Raw genomic sequence first — 20,333 nt, 5'->3', positions numbered from 1 at the left:
AGACAAACAAAAATCATCTTGTCACTGACTAAGGATGACTGTAGTGAGAGGACAATTCAGAAAGGCCATCCTCTCCCCATCACAAAACATAATTACACCATTGTACCTAACCTAATGTTTCCCTAGGTGACATTCTCACTCAAACTGGATTGATTTAATTGAACCTTATTAACGCTGATAGAAGTTTATGAAAAACATTTGTACAATGTTCAATAACATTACGAGGCACTCTTTCAGCTGTAAAGAGTTTTCATATATCAATCTTGATTTGATAAGGTTTGGAGAGACTCCACAGGGTTTTATCACATACACTCGTTGCATCTCAAACCTCAACAATGGCTTACAAAACAGACCCGGTACACTGCAACGAGCCAAGGCATACAAACACACTGAAGCAGACTGAGACAGCAAACCTCACACAGCCGACACACTCTCATAAACACACAGGTGCGTACACGCAAAACCACTCACGCAGATACCTCTGCCTTGTAGACAGAGTGTGGTGGCACTGAAACCAGGCTAAAGGCCAGTGCCTTTAAATTTTCTCAGATCCAAGCTGATTAATGTGACTGCCAGGTGACACATTCAAAAGTTACCAAATCTCCATCTCCTGCCCAATTCCACTGATACGGCCACTTGGCCAATCATCTCCTGCCCAACAGAGAACCACAATGTGATTGGCTGATTGGTGATATGGGGCAGAGCTGCTGTATCCTTCACTGCACAACAGGGCTGATATAACCCTACCAATCCTACATTTGGGACAGGAAGTGAGCACGGCCATTATCCTCAAGGCGACGTGTGAGGATCTCACAGCCAGTCTCCGTCACAAGGAGCGTGTGCTCAAACTGGGCCGAGCGTTTGCCGTCACGAGTGACTGCAGTCCAACCATCTGGCCACGTCTCATCTTGCCAACCACCTGCACAGAGCAAAGACTCTTTACTAAACAATTGATTATAATATTTAAATCACACTAAGTCTCATTTTTTTTTTTTTTTTGTTAACAGTATTTTGAAGGAAAGAAAACTTGTTAAAAACGGGTTCAGCAATTTGCTTGCATGATACACAAGAATACTGTAGGTATACAAAATTAAATAGTTAAGTTATACCCAACCATTCAAAAGTTTTATGTTTTTTTGAAAAAAGTCCCCTATGCTCACCATAATTGTGAAATATTATTATAATTTAAAATAACTTTTTTCTATTTTTAATATATTTTATCATGTAATTCATTCCTGTGGTGACAAATCTGAATTATCAACAACCAATGTGTCACATTATCCTTCAGAAATCATTTTAATGTTCTGATTTGCTGCTCAAGAAACATTTCTTATTATCAATGTTGTAAACAGTTGTGCTGCTTATTATTTTTGTGAAAACCATGATATTAACTTTACAGCCTTACTTTTTAAACATTGTTCTTACCTTCGCAGATCATGGGCTCAATAGTAAACACATGTCCAGGCTTCATCACTCCAACTGCTTTATTCTCTGTAGAAATACATAAAACAAGGACAGTACAAGCATTATGAGTGTTTGCAATCTCTGCAGATTTCATCACATCACAGTGCAATGTTTGTATCATACAGACTGCATCAAACTGGGCGAGATGTTACTCACTGGCATAGTGTGGTACGTTTGGTGCCGTGTGGAATAGTTTGTGAATGCCGTGACCACAGTAGCTCCGTACCACAGAGAAACCATTGGCCTGGGCATGTTTCTGGATGATGTTCCCTAGCTCACGATACCGAATACCAGGCTTTACTAGACAAGACAGCAAAAAACCACCTCAGATCACAACACAGACATCCCGCTGTGCAAGTCTGCCCTCTAAAGGTCATTAGTGTACATCACATCAGACAAACATACTGTACACGACATCACCTAGTCCAAATAAAATGTCTAATTCGCATAGCATGGGGTCTGTTGAATTGTTTTGTGCTTGTTTGCAAGTAGTTTCATTCTCACCAGAGTCGATGGCTTGCATAAGGCATTCATAAGTGGTCTGAACCAATTTCTTGGCTCCCTCATCTACTTCACCCACAAAAAAAGTTTCATTCAGATCTCCATGGTAACCATTGTGGTAAACCGTTATATCGACTGCAGGGGAAAAAATAACATATGATTGGTCAAGTGAGCATGTAATATGAAGTGCAATTCAACTTAAGTCTGAATGTTATTCTGCATGTTACACAGAACTGCAGAAAACTACAGTGACAAAATGATTTATGCATTCAGTGAAGATCATGATCATAAACTGAGCAGGAGGAAAAAGCAACAGTCTGGACACTGCCAATGCATTTACAGAAAAGTGAAAATGTGTTAAAATCTCTAATGCCTAGTTAATGTGTAGCTGACAACTGAAATATGTAATATATTTTAAATTTAGAGGGAGAGTGTGTATATTCTTTTAAGACAGCATTCTTGGAGGCAAAATTAAGATCTCCTGTGAAATCTTGCAAGTAAGATGCATGTATATACTATATGTGCACATGCATGCCGATACATACTGTTCAATATGTCTCCGTCTTGAAGGAGACGGCGGTCAGGTATCCCATGACAGATGACTTCATTGACCGAGGTGCAGCAGGACTTGGGAAAGTTGTAGTAGTTCAGAGGAGAGGGGTAGCAGTTCCTCGCTATACACGCCTTAACCAGTAAACATGGAGACACCACATTAGCATCAACACAACACAACAGAACACACAAGTTGGCCATATAAATGCAGCACTACTCTAACCTTAACAAAAGTAGAGTTTACAAAAACAAAATCTAAGTATTCATTAAGAATATGTTCAAATAATTGTCAAAATTATGCTCTTTTTTTTCTAGAAGGAAGCTAGCAAAAAGTAGTCCAGCACGAACCATGACATTTAGAGTAGTGGTTCTCAGTCAGGGGTCCGGGGCCCACTAGGGGGCCTCAGCAAACTTCCAGGGGGACCCCAAAATGTCTTAAAATGATTTAAATTTAGTTATATTAACACCAATTATAGTTATATTATACTAAGTTAATCTAAATGAATATGCTAAAAAACTAAAACAAATATGTGCAATAATAAATTAACATATTTTTGAGTTTATTCATTATTATTATAATAAAAGGACCAGGTGTACTTTTTGGAGTCAAAAAGGTAAAGAACGACTGCTTTAGAACAAATAAAAGAGACAAATTTCCATATGAAGGCATCAGCAATTTCACATTTCCCCTTCGATAACCAGTATTTAAACTTTATGCATTGATCAGACTACTACTTTGTAATATTTAAAGAGAAAAGATAGTGAAGTTTTACCAAATGCACTGCATGGTCGATCTCCTCGGTTGTCATTCCAGGTTTCACCATCATGGCAGCAATGTCAAGTACTTCTCGAGCCAGCTGAAGGAGGAAACTGGCACGCGTAAATTTCAGAACATCACCCCTATCTTGATTTCCTTGCAGTGGTTGCATTTTAACTTTGGTTTTTAAATCATTATATAATCTTGCACCAGTCTATCTTGCGGAATTGTGCGTCCGCTCAAATCATCGCAACCACTCAGATCGGGACATTTACGATGGTGATCGACCATTTGCTATTGCTCGTCCAACACTCTGGAACAAGCTCCCAGTAGCCATCCGAACAGCACCTTTTCTTTCAGTTTTTATATCTATACTAAAATCCTATTTATTTGAACAGATGATGTTAGTCTAAAATATAAGTCAAATAGGTCTATTATATTGCTTTGTAATTTGTTTTTCTCTTATTCTATGTAAAACACTTTGGTCAACCCATGGTTGTTTTTAAATGTGCTTAAGAAAGAAAGAAAGAAAGAAAGAAAGAAAGAAAGACAAACAAAGAGTCTTTATAGTCAACAATTCATATCTCTTCTGCTTATGATAGACATGATAGGCCGACACTAGCCAATTTTTCTGCTGATTTGCATAAAATGTGTGAATTTATCTTGTTTTTCTGAGGTTCTCCTACACATAAATGATTAATTATATATATTTTTTTAAATCGAAGGCAGAACAAACAGCAGCAGAGCAATTAGAAGTTAAATAGAGGCAGAAAAATGTCTCACTCCATGCATCCTAATTAAATCTATTACATTTGTTTATACATCAGTATTCCTGTTTTATTTCGGTAACCTTCAAGATGATTTGCTAAAACTGGTGCATTGCATTACATGACAGGCAATTGAAACATGAAAAAAAATCATTTTTACGTCAGTTTATGGGACGCCGCTCAGAAATAAAATTCTATCTTTCTCGAATTGTATTTTGTTACACATATTAACAACGTAATTCTATTCATTCAGGTACAACACAAAACTAAAGCTAGTTCATTAACAATACAGATTCCTGTTCTCTAATATTTGGTTGTTATTGTACTTTATCCCTGACTCTCACAACAACACCCAAAACTTCAACATTTCACAGATATTATTCTGCATGCAAAGTTATTATTTGTGGAGTTATGATGTTGATTTACCTTGCAGACAACTCTCATGCCCTCAATCTCTTCAGCGTTGAGGATCTTAATCTGAGACGTCCCTTTCATGGTCTGCTCTGACTCTGACATTCCTGAAAGACGTGATGAATTTGTGAATTGGTGAGCAGTAAAATACACTGATACCCATCTACCCACAAAAGCATCTTACTATCACTCATATATATTGACTAGCTCTGCCTACTGACCTTCACCACAACAGAATCTCAACAGCACAGTCTCCAGTCAGCTAATGAAGACAACATAACCACTTCTTAGAGACAAACACACACACACACACACACACATATGGTCGCTGATCTAGTGAGGTCTAGGACATGACAGTTTGGCAATGATGTGATCACAGACAGTTCCTGCTGGGGCTGGGCGGTATGACTATATATCATGTGGCGGTAGAGATTGAGATTTAGTATAGCGACACTGTATAGGGCTTTTCACACTGCAGACTGCACTTAATCCCAGGTTATTATTGTTCTAAGCACTGTTTTTAACCCCGGGTAGAGAAACGTTTCACAAAACGTTTAGAAGTGGGGTTAGCGTTGCGTTTTACCAGAGCCCGTCTACGGAGAGCCTTGGCACTTCCTATTAGCCCCATTGTATCGATCTTGGTTGCAGTTCCATTAGAATTCCACTGGAGGTGATCGCGGGCGAGTGCAGACTGAATGGGAGTCTATGGGGCTAGACGGCTAAATGTGTCTCTTTCACCCGATTGCCGTTGAGAAATCTCAGATTTTATTGTAGGTTTTGCAAGTTCAACATGGGTTATAGGTCGAAAGTTGAATGAACGAGTACTTATTTCTTTTCGATTTCTTACAGGTTGAGTTGTTGTTGCCCATAACACGCTAGCATTCTGCTAATGACGTCAGCATTCTGACGTCATTGACATTTTAAAAGACTTTTTAAACCAAATAAGTGACTCTAAAAAATCTAACACCCAGCAATGTGTAATTTCTTTGCATCTCCTTTCGAATACAACATTCAAATTACTAGACAAAAAATTATATCCTGAGAAAAGTGGATTTTGAGGGTTTTTCGCCATAGACCTCCATTCATTCTGCACTCGCCTGCGAGCGCCCCCGCATGGACAGAGACGTGTTACTGCAGCCAGTCCAGAAACCGGAAGTAAGCAGAGAGTGCCAATTCTCTTCCTATTAGACATTCTCTGGTTTTACCCGGCTTATGAAACCCTGCTCTGGAGCATTGCGGTGCCAAACGTGTACATAATGCTAGAATGTTACGGCTAGATGCTGCTTAGCAACAAACAGCCAATCGCATGCCTCATATTCACGTGCTTTGGACAGTCACAGAAACACTAACATAGTATAAACAGTATGTTTCAGCGTTTGGGAGAAAAAAAATGTCAAATGGTGACAGAAAATGTGTCAACTAGATTGAAGAGAGCATTTCATTCTCACCTTTACAGTAGGTGAAACACTTGATTGTATCGTCAGCAACATATTATAAGAGGATGCGAAATGCTAGAGCCTTTATGTAAACAGTTAAAAGCCCTTTTGTAGTAGTAATGCAAAAAGAGATAGCAGGATGTGTCTAAAAAAAAAAAGTATTAACGCAAACAAGTTTAGATGTACCATATATTTCATTGAATTCTCAGCAAAAGCAATACAACGTTTGGTCATATCGCCCACCTCTAGTCCCAGCTGAGTGACGATATCAGCCATGCAGAAACAAACAGAGCCATGCTACTACACAGACACACTCTCGCTCACAAAAATACACTCACACGCCCACTGCGGAGCCAACCGCTCCCTGTAATACTATTAAAACAAGAGGACAGCACTGGCTAAGACACACATGGGAAGCGGCGGGGCTTCGTACCTGCCAACAACCCAACCTCTGCAGCTGCAGAGAGCAAGAGAAGAGCTTCAGACACACACTGCAGCAGCCCACCCCCAAACACACACATACACGGAAATAAATGGTAACGTGTATAGAGTGACTTCAGGACCATCACACACGCTCTCACAAAGAAGTGCAATTGAATGTACTGTTAAAAATGTGCACACATTCCTGACCTAACCAGGGGATGCTTTTGAAGACATTCAGGCTTTTTCAATACATCACTATTCTGCTGTTTAAAAGCCGGGGGCAGGAGACTCAAGGATGAGCTAATAACAGAGGAATGAAAGGCTGTAACTATAGGAGCCTAATACTAACTAATCACCAACATAATGGTTACTTACGGGAAGATTCTGCAGCATCCGTTAATGAGGGACAAATGAGCATTTATTCACAATAACACAGTGATTCATGAGAGATGCATCTAGACTAGAAGAAAAATCATGATTCGTTCTTAAAGACGTGTACCATCTATCATTGTTTGAAAAATCGTTTCATCATGAACATCATTTACAGGGACCCCAAAAAGTATTTGGGCACTTAAGTCACACTTAAAGGTGCATTGTGTAATATTTAGGAGGATCTGTTGACAGATCTATGTTTTCAGTGGTGTATAAAGACCTTACATAATGAACCGTTATTTTCTGATTACCTTAGAATGTCCTACATCGGCATCCATCTGCCGTGAACGCGCGTCGACTGTTGCCGGAAGCAAGATATTTTCATTTATAAAGTTTTAAATATGTATATTTTTACGACAAAACCGCACGGATTACCCTCAGAAGGCCTTCGTTTATCCCCCTGGAGCCGGATGGATTACTTTTGTGAAGGATGCATGCACATTTTGGGGTGGACCCCATAGCTTCACATTATAACCACTGAAAGATCTAAGACATTTTCTAAAATAACTGAAAATGTGTTCGTCTGAAAAATGATTGACATATGCATCTCGAACGGCTTGAGGGTGAGTAAATCATGGGTTAAATATAATTTTTGGCCGAACTATCCCTTTAAATACAAATATCAGAGTGGCATCTGCATATAAATAAAACCACACCTTTTCAAAGAACTTGATGTTTTCATGGTTCTCAGACACACTGGCATAGTAACTAGAAGGTTAGTGATGATGATCTATCATTTTTTAAAAACTTATATAAAGTTATATAATTTTTTTTATCTCAAATAAATGCTGTTCTTTTTAACTTTCTGTTCAACAAAGAATCCTGAAACACATGCATCAGTATTCAACATTGATAATATGAACAAATGTTTCTTGAGCAACAAATGAGCATATTAGAATGATTTCTGAAGGATCATGTGACACCGAAGACTGAAGTAATTCTGAAAATTCAGCTTTGAATCACAGGAATAAATTACATTTTTAAATTATACGAAAATAGAAAACATAAAAATAGAAAAAAGTTAATTTCACAATATAACTTTTTCTAACTATGCATTTGGCCTCATTTTCTCATTTCCTAATCGCAAACATACGATTCAGAGTTCATTAAACTCCAAATGCTAATAATACAGATGATACACCAATGAAATACCAAACAAAAAAACAGAGTTAGAGTTTTCAGTAAACACAGTAGATGTGTATATACAATAAACAGAGGTTTAATGTGGTCAGAAGAGGTGCACTATTGCAGCAAACACTTTAAAAATCAAACAGCACTTCTGCAGATGAGATGGAGAGTGAGACCGTTAGTTTAAACGCTTGTATATCAGTGGCCCATTGCAAGGGTCAAAAGTTTAAACTTCATACAGGGCAGCCGGTCGGAATAGTGCAATGACTCAAATAAAGGGCTGGGGGCAAGAAAGCTAGTTTAGGTTAGAGTGTTGTGGAGCATAATTTACAAAATGAGGTCAAAATGTATGTGTGAAGGGTTTTGCAATCTTACCCAAAGGATGATCTGCATAGTCTGGTCTCTGGATGTTGCTAGGAACAAGCCGCATGGGTGTCTGAAAACAACCAAAAATGTAAAAAATTTAAAACCCCCAAAGGAGAGCCGTACCATGCAGTGGAAAAGCGTCATATGCGTGCATGTGCTGCAATTTCGATGCAAATTTTATGATGTCTGTGCTCATGTCCATCTCTAGTGTGCTGCGTTCTTACCAGTGGATAGTGGGGTCGCAGTTTACCAGTGTATCTGTACCCAGTCCATGGGTCTGTGTTGATTTCTTTCTCCACACAGTTCTTTCCCTCATCGTTTACTTTGTCCTCCTCTACAAATAAAACAGCAGATATTAATGATGGCATTATGCAAGATATGATTTGTATGGACTATGGAGGATATAAAATGCAAATGCAGAATTGAACATCACTCATCAACAGCGAGAGTGAATAAAACACACATACTTGCTTTTTTGTGGAGCAGTTTGTGGGTGGCCCAGCTGCCTTTGAAACATTCCTGAAAACATACAAGAACTTTATTAGAGGTTATTACTCAAACAATTTCACTTCTTAAAGGCCCTCGAAAAAGTTTCTGTTAACGTTGATGTATTTGCTAGTGTCAAAATTACACTACCATTTTTAAGTAGTTTAGGTTAAGTACGTTTTTTCTTTGAGCAAATTTGTTTTGCAAAATATTAAGCAACAAAATGTTTTCAACATCAATAATAAGACATTTCTTGAGCAGCAAATCAGTACAGATTTCTGTAGGATCATGTGACAATGAAGACTTGAGTATACATACTATCAGAATACGTTACAGAGTCATTTTCAACTATTATAGATACAACTATAATTTCAGAAAAGTCATAATATTTTGCAACATTACTATATTTTTGATTAAGTAAATGCAGCCTTGGTGAGCATAAGAGACCTCTTTCAAAAACATTTTTTTATTTTTTAAATCTTACTGACCCCAAACTTTTGAATGGTAGTGTATATTATAGCATTTAAAATGTAACATTCTCTTCCAGTAAACGTATAAAATATAATTATGAGTGATGATCTTGCAATGAATATAACCGGAATATCCAAATCATTGTCCAAAAATTATGCTTGCAATAAATAGCAAATCACGATCCTCTTGTTTTAAAGTAAAGGCTTTTTATATGTCTAGCTTCCTGTTTGAATAGGAAGTACATAAAACTGTGTTTATCATGTAATTTCATGGGTCTTTAATCAAATCAAAAGAAAAAGAAAAAACATGAAGCATGTAAAAATTATAATTATGTATAGCATTATAATAATAATGTTACTGAACTGTTACATTGCGTACATCTACTAATATACTATTTAAAGGTGAGTAGGATCATGTACTTTAGCAAAATTAGAAAGAAAAGCTGATGAAAATATCCTATATAATATGACAGAGCTCTGCACTTCTCCATATTAAAGTATTATAGTGAGAGCTCATTACACAAAATGAAAATTCTGTCATCACTAACTCGCCCTTATGTTGTTCCAAACCTGTATGACTTTCTTTCTTCAGTGTAACATAAATTAGGATATTCTGAAGAACGTTGGGCTCCAAACAAGATAGAACCCAATTGACTTTTTTAGTGCATGAAAAAAAAAAAAACCAAGAAAAAAAAACAGAGGAAAGACATGAGGGTGAATTATAGCACTGCAAATGTGAATGTTTGAATCGGATGGAATTGGTGGAAATGTCAAATCAGATATATTGGACTTGCCAACCACATGTCATAAAATCAGCCTCTCCAAAAGTGCAAGAGTCCAAAGATATGTCAAAATGTAATAAGATGTGTACTTGTACAGCATTTTTTGATCATAGGCTTTTTGCATTAAACCCCAGTGAGCTTCCAACCTAGACAGCATTTTGACCATCATGGCCATGTTGCAGCTCACTAGGATTTGAGACATAGGAGTGCCCAGCGAATCATACGAGAACGATGAGAGTCAGGGTTAAATCTACACTCCCTTATAGGTTGCACAGATTAATGCATCATGTTGTCATTTAACTTTAGAGATTATAAATACAGGGTTGGTGTATTAATTTAACAACTGAGCAGCAAGCGGGCCACGCTGAGCTGAAGTCATTTAAAGCACATTGAGCAGAGAAACAGCTCGCTAATTTACATTTTCACTCCGTGTTAGGGTTTAACATCTCAGACTAATATGTCATCCTGAAAATCACCATGCACAAAACTTTAATGCAAACGTCAAAGCTCAAAGCAAGGGCTAAAGTGGCTGTTTGTGATGTACAGTAAGACAGCTAGCTAGCTAATGCTGAGTTCAGTCCCGTAGGCCGGCAGCGTGACATGCGCTACAAAACCCGAGAGCTTCGCTTGTTTCTTAAACCAAAGTGTCAGAGCTTCACCTGAGAGCAAAAGTATGAGCCTTGAATTCCGAGTTTGATGCAGGTGGGACACTGGAGCTTAGCTTCGCTGCAGCAGCCTTCCGTCTCGCACTCCCGTGTCTCCACCGCCGCCATGCTTCTGCTGCTGTCGGTCAGAGGGGGAGAGAGAGAGGGAGAGAGAGAGAGAGCTGCTGCTGTCTCTACGCTGCAGTCATCCGAGATCAGAGGGAGGGACTCCAACACCACCTTGTGCATCATTGCAAAATTGTGTGTTTATTTATTTCACCTTATTGCAGCCACAATTATTGACCACACATCATTGTAAAGTTAGTTCGAATATTTCTTCTCCAACAACTAAAATAGTTTTACAAGAAGCAAAAGCATCACAGGCCTCACCAAGCAACGCAGACCGAATACCGGACTGGAGTTCAGTGTATGAGTGGAGCGGAGCAACAGAGACCTACCCAGCTCCGCTCAAAACGTTCTGTAATCACGCCTCCGAAGTTCCACTACAGGTTTATCTATTTCCCATTCCTCTCTTGAATATCAAGAGAAACCCAGCTATGAGCTGTTCTGTAAATAATTGTGTTCTTTTTTTCTTTTTCTTTTTGTGTTAGGCAAGGCTTGGGGTATTTAGAAGCAATTAACACTTGATTCAACAAATCAACGCCCCCTATAGGTGAACCATTGGAATTGTGAAATATGCCAATCTTCAATGACAACAAAGCCTTAGGTGTGTTCGACTTGAAGCGGCGCTGTGCAGACAGACATCAAAGTACCGTGTGAGCGATTCGAAAGCATACAGAGCCATCTGGGCTCTAATCGCTCTCGCTGTACTTTTTATGTCATACACCGATCGGTCTGCGCAGCACTGCTTCAAGTAGAACACACCTCTTGTTTTCTAAAATCTTGTGACTTGGCGAATTTGAAACAAGCTCCGAACCAATGATCTGAAACAAAAATGTGCAAATGTTTTGAGGCTTTATTAACTATTATTTTCAAAAGTGGCCATGCAGCTAGGCTACAAGCCAAATTACTGTATACGATTCCATTCGCGAGAGAAAACACTATTATTCAAGATGGAACAGCAATTGCAACACTATTGGATTTTTGTGTAGGCTATATCCAATTTGCTAGCAAACATTTTATCGGTCACCCTGCACTATATTTCTAAAATGTCCATTAGAAAACACATTATTTAAATTTAATTCAATGCATCTTCCATTTTATATATTATTATTGTAAAGCATGTGTCTCTTTACTTCACTGACTATAGGTGTTGATCTGCTCCAGAGTAATCTGAACTAATCCTTTTAGACTTTGTCTTAATCTACAACAGTGTTTGGGAATGTCACACTCCTGCTCGGACTCCTGCTCCTGAGACAGTAGTGTATGAGATCCTTTATGTGTCTCTTAGAGCAATGCATCCAGTCATATATGCAGGCCTCACTCTGTGCTTAGCGTTGGTGGTCTGTGCACAGAGTCCATCATGCCCGTCTCTGTGCACCTGTGTGCTCCATGATCGCAGCAACTCAAAAGGACTCAGGTACAGTCAAATAGTTTTTTCAGTAATCTTTTTACCTGGTCAAGTCTTTGATCCTGAATTCTTCCATGATCCACACGCTCTCTCCTTCACTCTGTTGTTGTCTTGTTACAGTGTGCCAGTAATGTAATCTAGGGGAGACAGGTGTATACACTGTCAGAAAAAATACGTAGAAAAACAGATAATGTCTTGACAGAAAATTACTAGTACATTTCCTGTTAAGTTTTAAGACATTTCCTTCAACACTAAAATAGAGCAAAATGCACAATACTATAAACACCCAAACATTTTTTACAGACTTTATAAATAAAGGCCAATTTATCTTATATTGCGATATGATAAATTGGCCTGGCTAATGCTGCAACCATACTGTAGCATTATAAAATGCTAATTTTTAGTGTTGGGATGCTGAGTATGAACAGGTTGTTGCTGCAGTCCCCACAACAAAGGTTATTCAGATTTGAATATCCTTGTGGGGGCATTTCATCCCCACAGCGTAGGAAATATTTTGACCACACACACATAGGCCTATATATACATGTATTAACTATATATTATTAATATATTTATATATTATGTTTTGTGTTTTTCTTAGAACTGTGCTCTGTAAGAACCCAGCCTTGACTGCCATTCCAATTGATTTGCCATGTGATACTGTCAAATTTCGCCTAGAGCGCACCTCTGTTTCCAGGATCTTTAGAGGCGCTTTCTCTGCCATGCCAGAACTGCTTTATTTGTGGCTTACATACAACTCCATTACCGTTCTGCATCCAAGGAGTTTTACAAACCTGTCTTCCCTTCATGAGTTACGATTGGATGGGAACCTTTTGTCCACCTTCCCCTGGGAGGGACTCAGAGATGTGCCCCGCCTCCGAACACTTGGACTTCACAATAACCGCCTGGCACGAATCCCACCCCTGGCTGCGCGTTACCTTGGCAATGTGACTTATCTGGACCTCTCGAGCAACAGGCTAAGCACGCTGCCCAATGATCTGACTGCTCTCTGGCCGCTCAGTGACGCCACTCAAAGCCAGCGCTCAGTGGTTCTAGGTGAAACATAAAAGGGAGACACCACACCAGAGATCATTTGTTAATCTGTAACTAAAATGAAGAATGCTATTGTACGTTACTGATGATAACTCTACGTCAGTGATCTGCATATGGTACTAGGGACAATATAGGGTACCAAGTTTCAAGTTTGTCTACTACTGTACCTGTACCAGTGAGCCAAAATAAATAGCTTTTTTTTTATTTACACACCCTGATTGGCCCTCATACAACTATACTAGACAAACTGTTCCACACACACATCAACACCGCCAAAGTCAGTGAAACCAAATTAAGTCATGAATGTCTTATGTTAATGAAATATTTACCCAACCTGAGTGGTGTAGCCTACACAGACACATATGTGATATCTAAGTGCGATCTGAGAGTTTTCAGCCTTTTGATGGCTCATGCTGTTCCTCTAATGGAAACTAAAGCCCTTTCTGGAGAGAACAGTTTATGTAATCAGTGCATACCTCTGAAGACTCAATGCATCATCACGTCACCCTCTCTCATCCGTTTCATTCCTCTCACAGGTCTTCAGGACAACCCCTGGGTGTGTGACTGTAGGCTTTCCACCTTGCTTGATATTAGTAAAGCCCCGGAATCCTCTCTGGTCCTGTTGGATCAGTTCCTGACCTGTAGTGAACCGCCAGATCTCGCTGGAGTTCCCTTTCAGAGTGTGGAGCTCACTCGCTGCCGCAGGCCCTACGCGGTGACCTCTGCCACAAAGATCACAGCTTTACTGGGTAGCAATGTTCTACTTCGCTGTGATGCAACAGGACACCCGGCTCCAACAATTATGTGGATAAAATCTGCCAGACCCAACCTTTATAACCAAGGTATCTTCTTGTACACTCATGTGGTATATTTTCTATATACACAAGTGTTGTTATTGTTGACTAACAATAAAACTTTTATAATTTTATTTAATGTTTATTCTAATAAAGATGAAATAAATAAAAATCTAAGTATTAGATGAATGAACAAAAATGAGAAATGTTTCCATTGGCAACAACTGAAATAACATAAGATTAAGTTGAAGCTAAGTTAAGCTAATTAGAAATATATAATAAAAAAACAAAAGCAGATAACAAAATTACTAAAATTAAAATATAAAAAATAAAAGTTGATCTGAAATACTAATAAGTACTATAATAGCATATAAATAAATAATACTAAAATAACAGTTGTGTCTCTTTCTCTAGTATAGCTTATGTATCGTCCTTGTTTTATTTTTACTTTTATAAATTAGTTTTTTTTTAAGTTTTAGAATTAAACAATATAAAACAGAAAAGTTAGGACTTAAAATGAACAAATTTGTGAAAATAAAATTCAATACATTCTGAAATTTGGTGATTTTTCAGTTGAACTTTTCACTTAGTTTGTTATGCTGATTAAATATGAATCTAAATGAAAATTTGGTAACACATTACAATAAGGTTTGATTAGTTAACATGAAATAACAATGACTAATACTTCTACAGCATTTATTAATCTTAGTTAATCTCAGCATTTACTAATACGTCAGATCAAAAGTTGTATCTGTTAACATGAACCTTTTTAACTAAAATTAACTTTTAAGTTTAAAAGATACTGTAAAATATATTGCTAGTAGTTAATGCATTACCTTATGTTAACAAATGAGACCTTACTGTAAAATTTAGAATGTTGAATTAGTGAACTACTGTAATTTAGTTGGTGATCTCAGAGTTTTGAACTATATTCTCCTTTATTTTAAGCTTGTTGTAAGCAGATGAAAAGCAGCATTGACTCCGGAAGATTGCCCAGAAAACTTTCTGGCTGTAAGTTACCTTTAGGACTTTGTCACACTTAATGGTGCAGTAAGCGATTTCTGAGAAACGCTGTTTAAAGTGGATAAGACCGAGCGCCACAACACACTTGTCAGTCAGCAGTAGGGGGCGTGTCCACTCATGATGGGACAGGAGAGAGAGTGAGCAAGAGGGAGATTTGAAGAAAGACTGTATAGGAGATGGCTGAGAGACATTACAAAAGAGAAAAGGTCAGAGGAATATCACTGGAAAAAGAAGGGTTATGATCAGGCAAGAGCTTTTGGACCAGCATTAATATTAGAAAAGCTTTCTAGTGTTGGAGAGACCTAAGCGGGAAGGCCTGAAAATGGATGCCGAGGTTGCGTTGTTTCTGCTCCATACGTGAGTAACTGGTTTTGCTATGTTTCTCAGAACCAATGCTGTTGTTGTTATGTTATATCAATGGTAACAGGACAGTTGCTGCTGGCGACTAGCAACAAACTCTTGCTTGTATATACTTTTGTGTACTCTATGTTCATTTTTTGTCCTTTCTTGTCTTTTGTTCGCCCTCTTCGCTTTATTTTGCTTCTCTTCTGCTATGATAAAGAGACAGACATCCACTTTTGCATTGCATGTTAGTGCATTTTGGGGGCAGAGCAATGAAGGGAGGGGTGTGTTTGCTTGGGTTGATTTCAGATATTAACCGTGTGTCTCAGAAATCGCTTACTGGACCTTTAAAATGATTAACTGTTTAGCTGTGCACTTGGTTTTTAAACCTTCGTGTTTAAATATTTACCTTCAAAGCACATTGGTGCAAATGTTTTACCAATTTATCAGCTAGTAAACTGTCATGTAAGTGAGTGTTATCTTAATTCACTTGATTAATGTCTGATCACATGATCACTTCACTTTTATACCCATTGCCTGCAGATGTACATGAGTCTCCACGTGTGGGAATTCGTTGGTCGGCGGTCAGTCTTAATGGAATATCCTATAGAGATGCAGGGGAGTACCGATGCAGAGCACAAAACATGGCAGGGATATCAGAGGCCATTGTCAGTCTGAATGTGGTCGGGATAATGGCGGAATATGCAAACTCCAAAAACTCTGGTCAACAGCAAACAGTTGCAAAATCAGACTATTTACAGAGGAAACCCAAACCGAAATCAAAGGCGATACCTTCTTTGTTACCTCGAAACATGATTGGAAAGCCCCCCCTTCCAAAGAGAGTCATAAAAATCCCCAAAGCCAGCAGAGACTAAATGAAAAGGGACAGGACAGCTGTACAGAACCTGCCACAGAAACACTTTTTGATTGCTTCTGAAAATCCACTTCACAAAATGTCTCCATGTCAATTTTCACCTGACACATTTAAATGTGTACTTTCATGAAGTTTCAGTTTTCATATGAATCAGCATATCCTTGTATATTTCAATGGAAGGTTACTTTTTTATGTATTACACAGCCATGACCACCAGATGGCAGCTCTAAACTAAAGACACTTCACAACAAAGGCAGTTTGTTTATTTAAAGTAAGTGTACACTTACAAATGAATTGAAATTGTACTTTTAAAAAGCATGTTAATATGATGTTCCCTCACATGAAACTCTAGTCATATCAGTGGCCTAATAAAAGTCACATTCTAATTGAAGAATCTATCTGGTGAATAGTATTACTAGTGTATTAGGCTGTAGCCACATCAAGTATTGATACATACAGTACCAGTCAAAAGTTTGGAAACGTTACTATTTTTAATGTTTTTGAAAGAAGTCTCTTATGCTCATCAAGCCTGCAGTAAAAAAAAAACAAAAACAAAAAAAACAGTAATATTATGAAATATTATTACAATTTAAAATAATGGTTCTCTTTTTTAATATACTTTAAAATGTAATTTATTTTTGTGATGCAAAGCTGAATTTTCATCAGCAAGTACTCCAGTCTTTGGTGTCTTATGATCCTTCAGAAATCATTCTAATATGATGATTTATGATCAATGTTGGAAACAGTTGTGCTGCTTAATATTTTTTTTATAACCTGAGATACTTTTTTCAGGATTATTTGATGAATAAAAAGTTAAAAAGAACTGTATTTATTTAGAATAGAAATCTTTTGTAACAATATACACTACCGTTCAAAAGTTTGGGAACAATAACTATTTTTTTTTTAAAGAAATTAGTACTTTAATTCAACAAGGATGCGTTAAATTGATAAAAGGTGATGGTAACGATTTATATTGTTAGAAATGTTTTTATTTTTATAAATGCTGTTTTTATGAATAAATGCTGTTAACGTTTTACTCATCAATGAATCCTGAAAAAAGTATTCCAAAAAAATATATTAAACAGCACAACTGTTTCCATCATTGATAATAACTGAGTATCAAATCATCATATTAGAATGATTTCTGAAGGATCATAAGACACCAAAGACTGCTTGCTGATGAAAATTCAGCTTTGCATCACAAAAATAAATTACATTTTAAAATATATTACAAAAGAGAACCATTATTTTAAATTGTAATAATATTTCATAATATTACTGTTTTTTTTTTTGTTTTTTGTTTTTTTTTAACTGCAGGCTTGATGAGCATAAGAGACTTCTTTCAAAAACATTAAAAATAGTAATGTTTCCAAACTTTTGACTGGTACTGTACAATGAAGTACAGACAATGAAGGCTATATAAAATATATCTTCTGTAATGTATGGTTCGTTAGATCTAAGCACTTAACTTAGTAGTTGTCGATTAAAATTTCGAGCCAGTATCTGTGTGCAACAAAGAGTTCAGGTGAAAATTTTGCTGACCTAATTTCTTCTAAAATTACTTTTATATTGGGTTGAATAAAGAGTGATGAAATTCTGTGAGATTATTCATCTAAATATCTGTAAAAGCTTCCTGTATTTCTTAGATCATTGAGGCTGCCTTCAACACTATCCAGCCCCATTTATTGGTGCAGAAGCTCATAGAAAATTTCGGGTTGGACTGCAACTTGGTGGGCTGCATTTTGGACTTTCTCACTAACAGGACACAGAGAGTGAGAGTAAATGGACATCTTTCTGGAATTTCAGTGACATCAACCGGGTCCCCTCAAGGCTGTGTCCTCTCTCCTTTTCTGTACATACACTAATGACTGCCGGAGTGAACTGACCAATAACTATATTGTAAAGTTTGCAGATGACGCAGTCATGGTTTAATGGACACCACTGAAACATCTTACGGCCCGGTACTACCATATTTTTTAAACTGGTGCAAAGAAGCTTTTTTAGACTTAAATGTTACAAAGACAAAGGACATGTGCATTGATTTTAGACGTCAACATCCAACTCCTGAAAAGACGATTATAGATGGAAAAGAGGTTGAATTTGTTGAGTCGTACAAGTATCTGGGAATCATGATAACAAGCTGACCTTTGAACCAAACACAGACATGCTGAGTAAGAAAAGTCAGCAACGTCTCTTCTGTCTGAGAAAGCTAGCTAAGTTTCAAGTGGACAGATCCCTGATGACATTGTTTTATAAATCTTTTATTGAGTCCGTTTTTACTTTTTCTTGTATTTGCTGGTATGCTTCTCTTAGTTTAAACGGAAAAACACATTAGCAATGGTAAATAAAGTTAGCAGCAAAATCATCAGGATTCAGCAGATAAAACTAACTGAACTGTACAATAGACATGTACTTAAAAAGGCTGAATCCATCATGTCTGATAGTTCTCACCCCCTGCATGCAGAATTTACGATGATGCCTTCTGGTTCCCGTTTTAGTCAGCCATCTGCCAAAACAAATAGGTCCTTTGTACCCTCTGCTATCTCTCTGCTTAACTCTGTAAAAAAGAGGTGACGTCTGAACGTAAGGTATACTGAACTTAAACTTTAAATGTTTGTGGTATGCATTTATACATTTGTCTGATCTTGTATTTTATTTTTTGTATTTTCTATGATGTTGTTGCTTTGTTGTCATGTACTGTATGTTAACTTCTTTGCTACTGCAGCAAAACTAATCGCCCCTCGGGGACAAATAAAGGTCTTGAACTTGAACTTGAGATGTCACAGCACTATTGTTTCTACTCCTTTTATATTATGTCTCACAGACTGATAATAACAAATGATTTATGATTATAAGATTATGATACATTAATGAACAGTCTTTCATATCATTGCCCTCCTATAAATGTACGATATACATTTATAGGAGGGCAATAAATGTATATCAGATATACACCTAAAAACCACTATATTTATGGTGAGAAAGTCTGTGGATTTATTAAGAGTTTTCCCTGAGCAGTCACCAAGCACTATAAGTCTACATTGCAAATATTGCAATACAGTAGTTCGTTTTTGTGATGTTTTTATAGAAACTCACACTAAATAGTTCCATCTAGCTTAAATTACCAAAGCATAATAATCCAAATATTCACTATTTGAATGTAACATTGAAGCAGATCCAATTAAGACATGCATTGAGTCATTCCAGTTTAGGGTCGTTTATACGATACTGTCTCCTACTAAAAATGGAAAACTTTTTACGCATTTTGGCCGTTCATTTACTCGACAACGGCATTTTGGGGGCCTGAAAACGCTATGTTTTGAAAATGGGTTTCAAAGTGCAAGTGTTTGAAAACGATACTGTTATTGTCTCTGTGTAAACTACAAAAACGCAAATTTGTGAAAACAGTGAGGTCTCCTTGTTTGCCGTTACCACGCCCTTTTGTTTAGTTCTTGCCTAGTGTTCATTTGCTTGATTGTGTTCACCTAATCCTCATGCGTGGCTCCTTTTTATTGTGTTCCTTTCCCTCATGTCATTGTGGGTTTGTTGTGTGCCTTGTGATGTGTTCCTGTTTGCTTGCCTGTGTCTGCAGTTAATAATTGTGCGTGTTAACCCCCCCTGGCCTCAAGAGGCGCGCTAGAGACTGACGCTAGCAGCTGTTGGTGTATAGCCTGGCAAGCCAGACCTACATCAAGATGTTAGGTCTGGCAACTCACCATAGATAGACACGGCTCAATCCGAGGGGCGGGATAAACGGCTGTCTTTCAAATTCCCTCTGCACGCAATAGGACAGCGCTTCAACCAACCAGAGCGTTTTCCCAACAGCGGAGCTGACGTTAGTTGATAGATTCAACTTTTGAATCTGGCCGGGCAAAACTACGAACACATCTTCCTTTTTTAAGAATGACTTAAGTGCCGTTCTTTGTTCTTTTCTCAAAGAAAAACTTAACTCCAAGTCCTCCAGAGTCGCGGCCAAAGCCGATTCGAAAGACTGTTCGCCAGCAGCAGCAGCCATTCTTTGTTTTCAAGTAGCAGGGAACCGTCGCAACTCTGCCGTCATTATGTTAACCCCGCCCCGCCTACTCTATACACGATGT

At 37.8% G+C, this 20,333-nt stretch overlaps 2 protein-coding genes across 3 annotated transcripts; one reads left to right on the top strand and one right to left on the bottom strand.

Moving 5' to 3' along the window:
- Positions 1-41: 41 nt before the first annotated feature.
- Positions 42-10,876, bottom strand: metap1 (methionyl aminopeptidase 1). Of its 2 annotated transcripts, XM_079856323.1 has the most exons (12): positions 10,635-10,835; positions 8,705-8,756; positions 8,462-8,571; positions 8,247-8,307; positions 6,322-6,345; positions 4,468-4,559; positions 3,291-3,374; positions 2,511-2,649; positions 1,969-2,100; positions 1,621-1,764; positions 1,426-1,491; positions 42-919 (listed from the first exon to the last, which is right to left on the bottom strand). In XM_079856323.1, exons 1-12 carry the CDS (start codon positions 10,746-10,748, stop codon positions 753-755), a joined length of 1,185 nt encoding a protein of 394 aa, XP_079712449.1. In that variant the 5' UTR covers positions 10,749-10,835; the 3' UTR covers positions 42-752. The 2 variants fall into 2 exon arrangements, with proteins under 2 accessions (XP_079712449.1, XP_079712448.1); XM_079856322.1 differs by lacking the exon at positions 6,322-6,345 and having other exon boundaries at positions 10,635-10,876.
- A 1,080-nt stretch (positions 10,877-11,956) lies between these two features.
- lrit3b (leucine-rich repeat, immunoglobulin-like and transmembrane domains 3b) lies at positions 11,957-16,625 on the top strand. The gene is made up of 4 exons (XM_079856324.1): positions 11,957-12,159; positions 12,752-13,206; positions 13,740-14,045; positions 15,906-16,625. The coding sequence occupies exons 1-4, from the start codon at positions 12,035-12,037 to the stop codon at positions 16,235-16,237; spliced, it is 1,218 nt and encodes a 405-aa protein (XP_079712450.1). The 5' UTR covers positions 11,957-12,034; the 3' UTR covers positions 16,238-16,625.
- The last annotated feature ends 3,708 nt before the right edge of the window (positions 16,626-20,333 follow it).

The sequence above is a fragment of the Squalius cephalus genome, assembly GCF_949319135.1.
Source record: "Squalius cephalus genome assembly, chromosome: 21".
Taxonomy (NCBI): Eukaryota; Metazoa; Chordata; class Actinopteri; order Cypriniformes; family Leuciscidae; genus Squalius; species Squalius cephalus.
The sequence above is the reverse complement of the archived record's forward strand: the minus strand, read 5'-3'. Positions and strand labels throughout refer to the sequence as shown.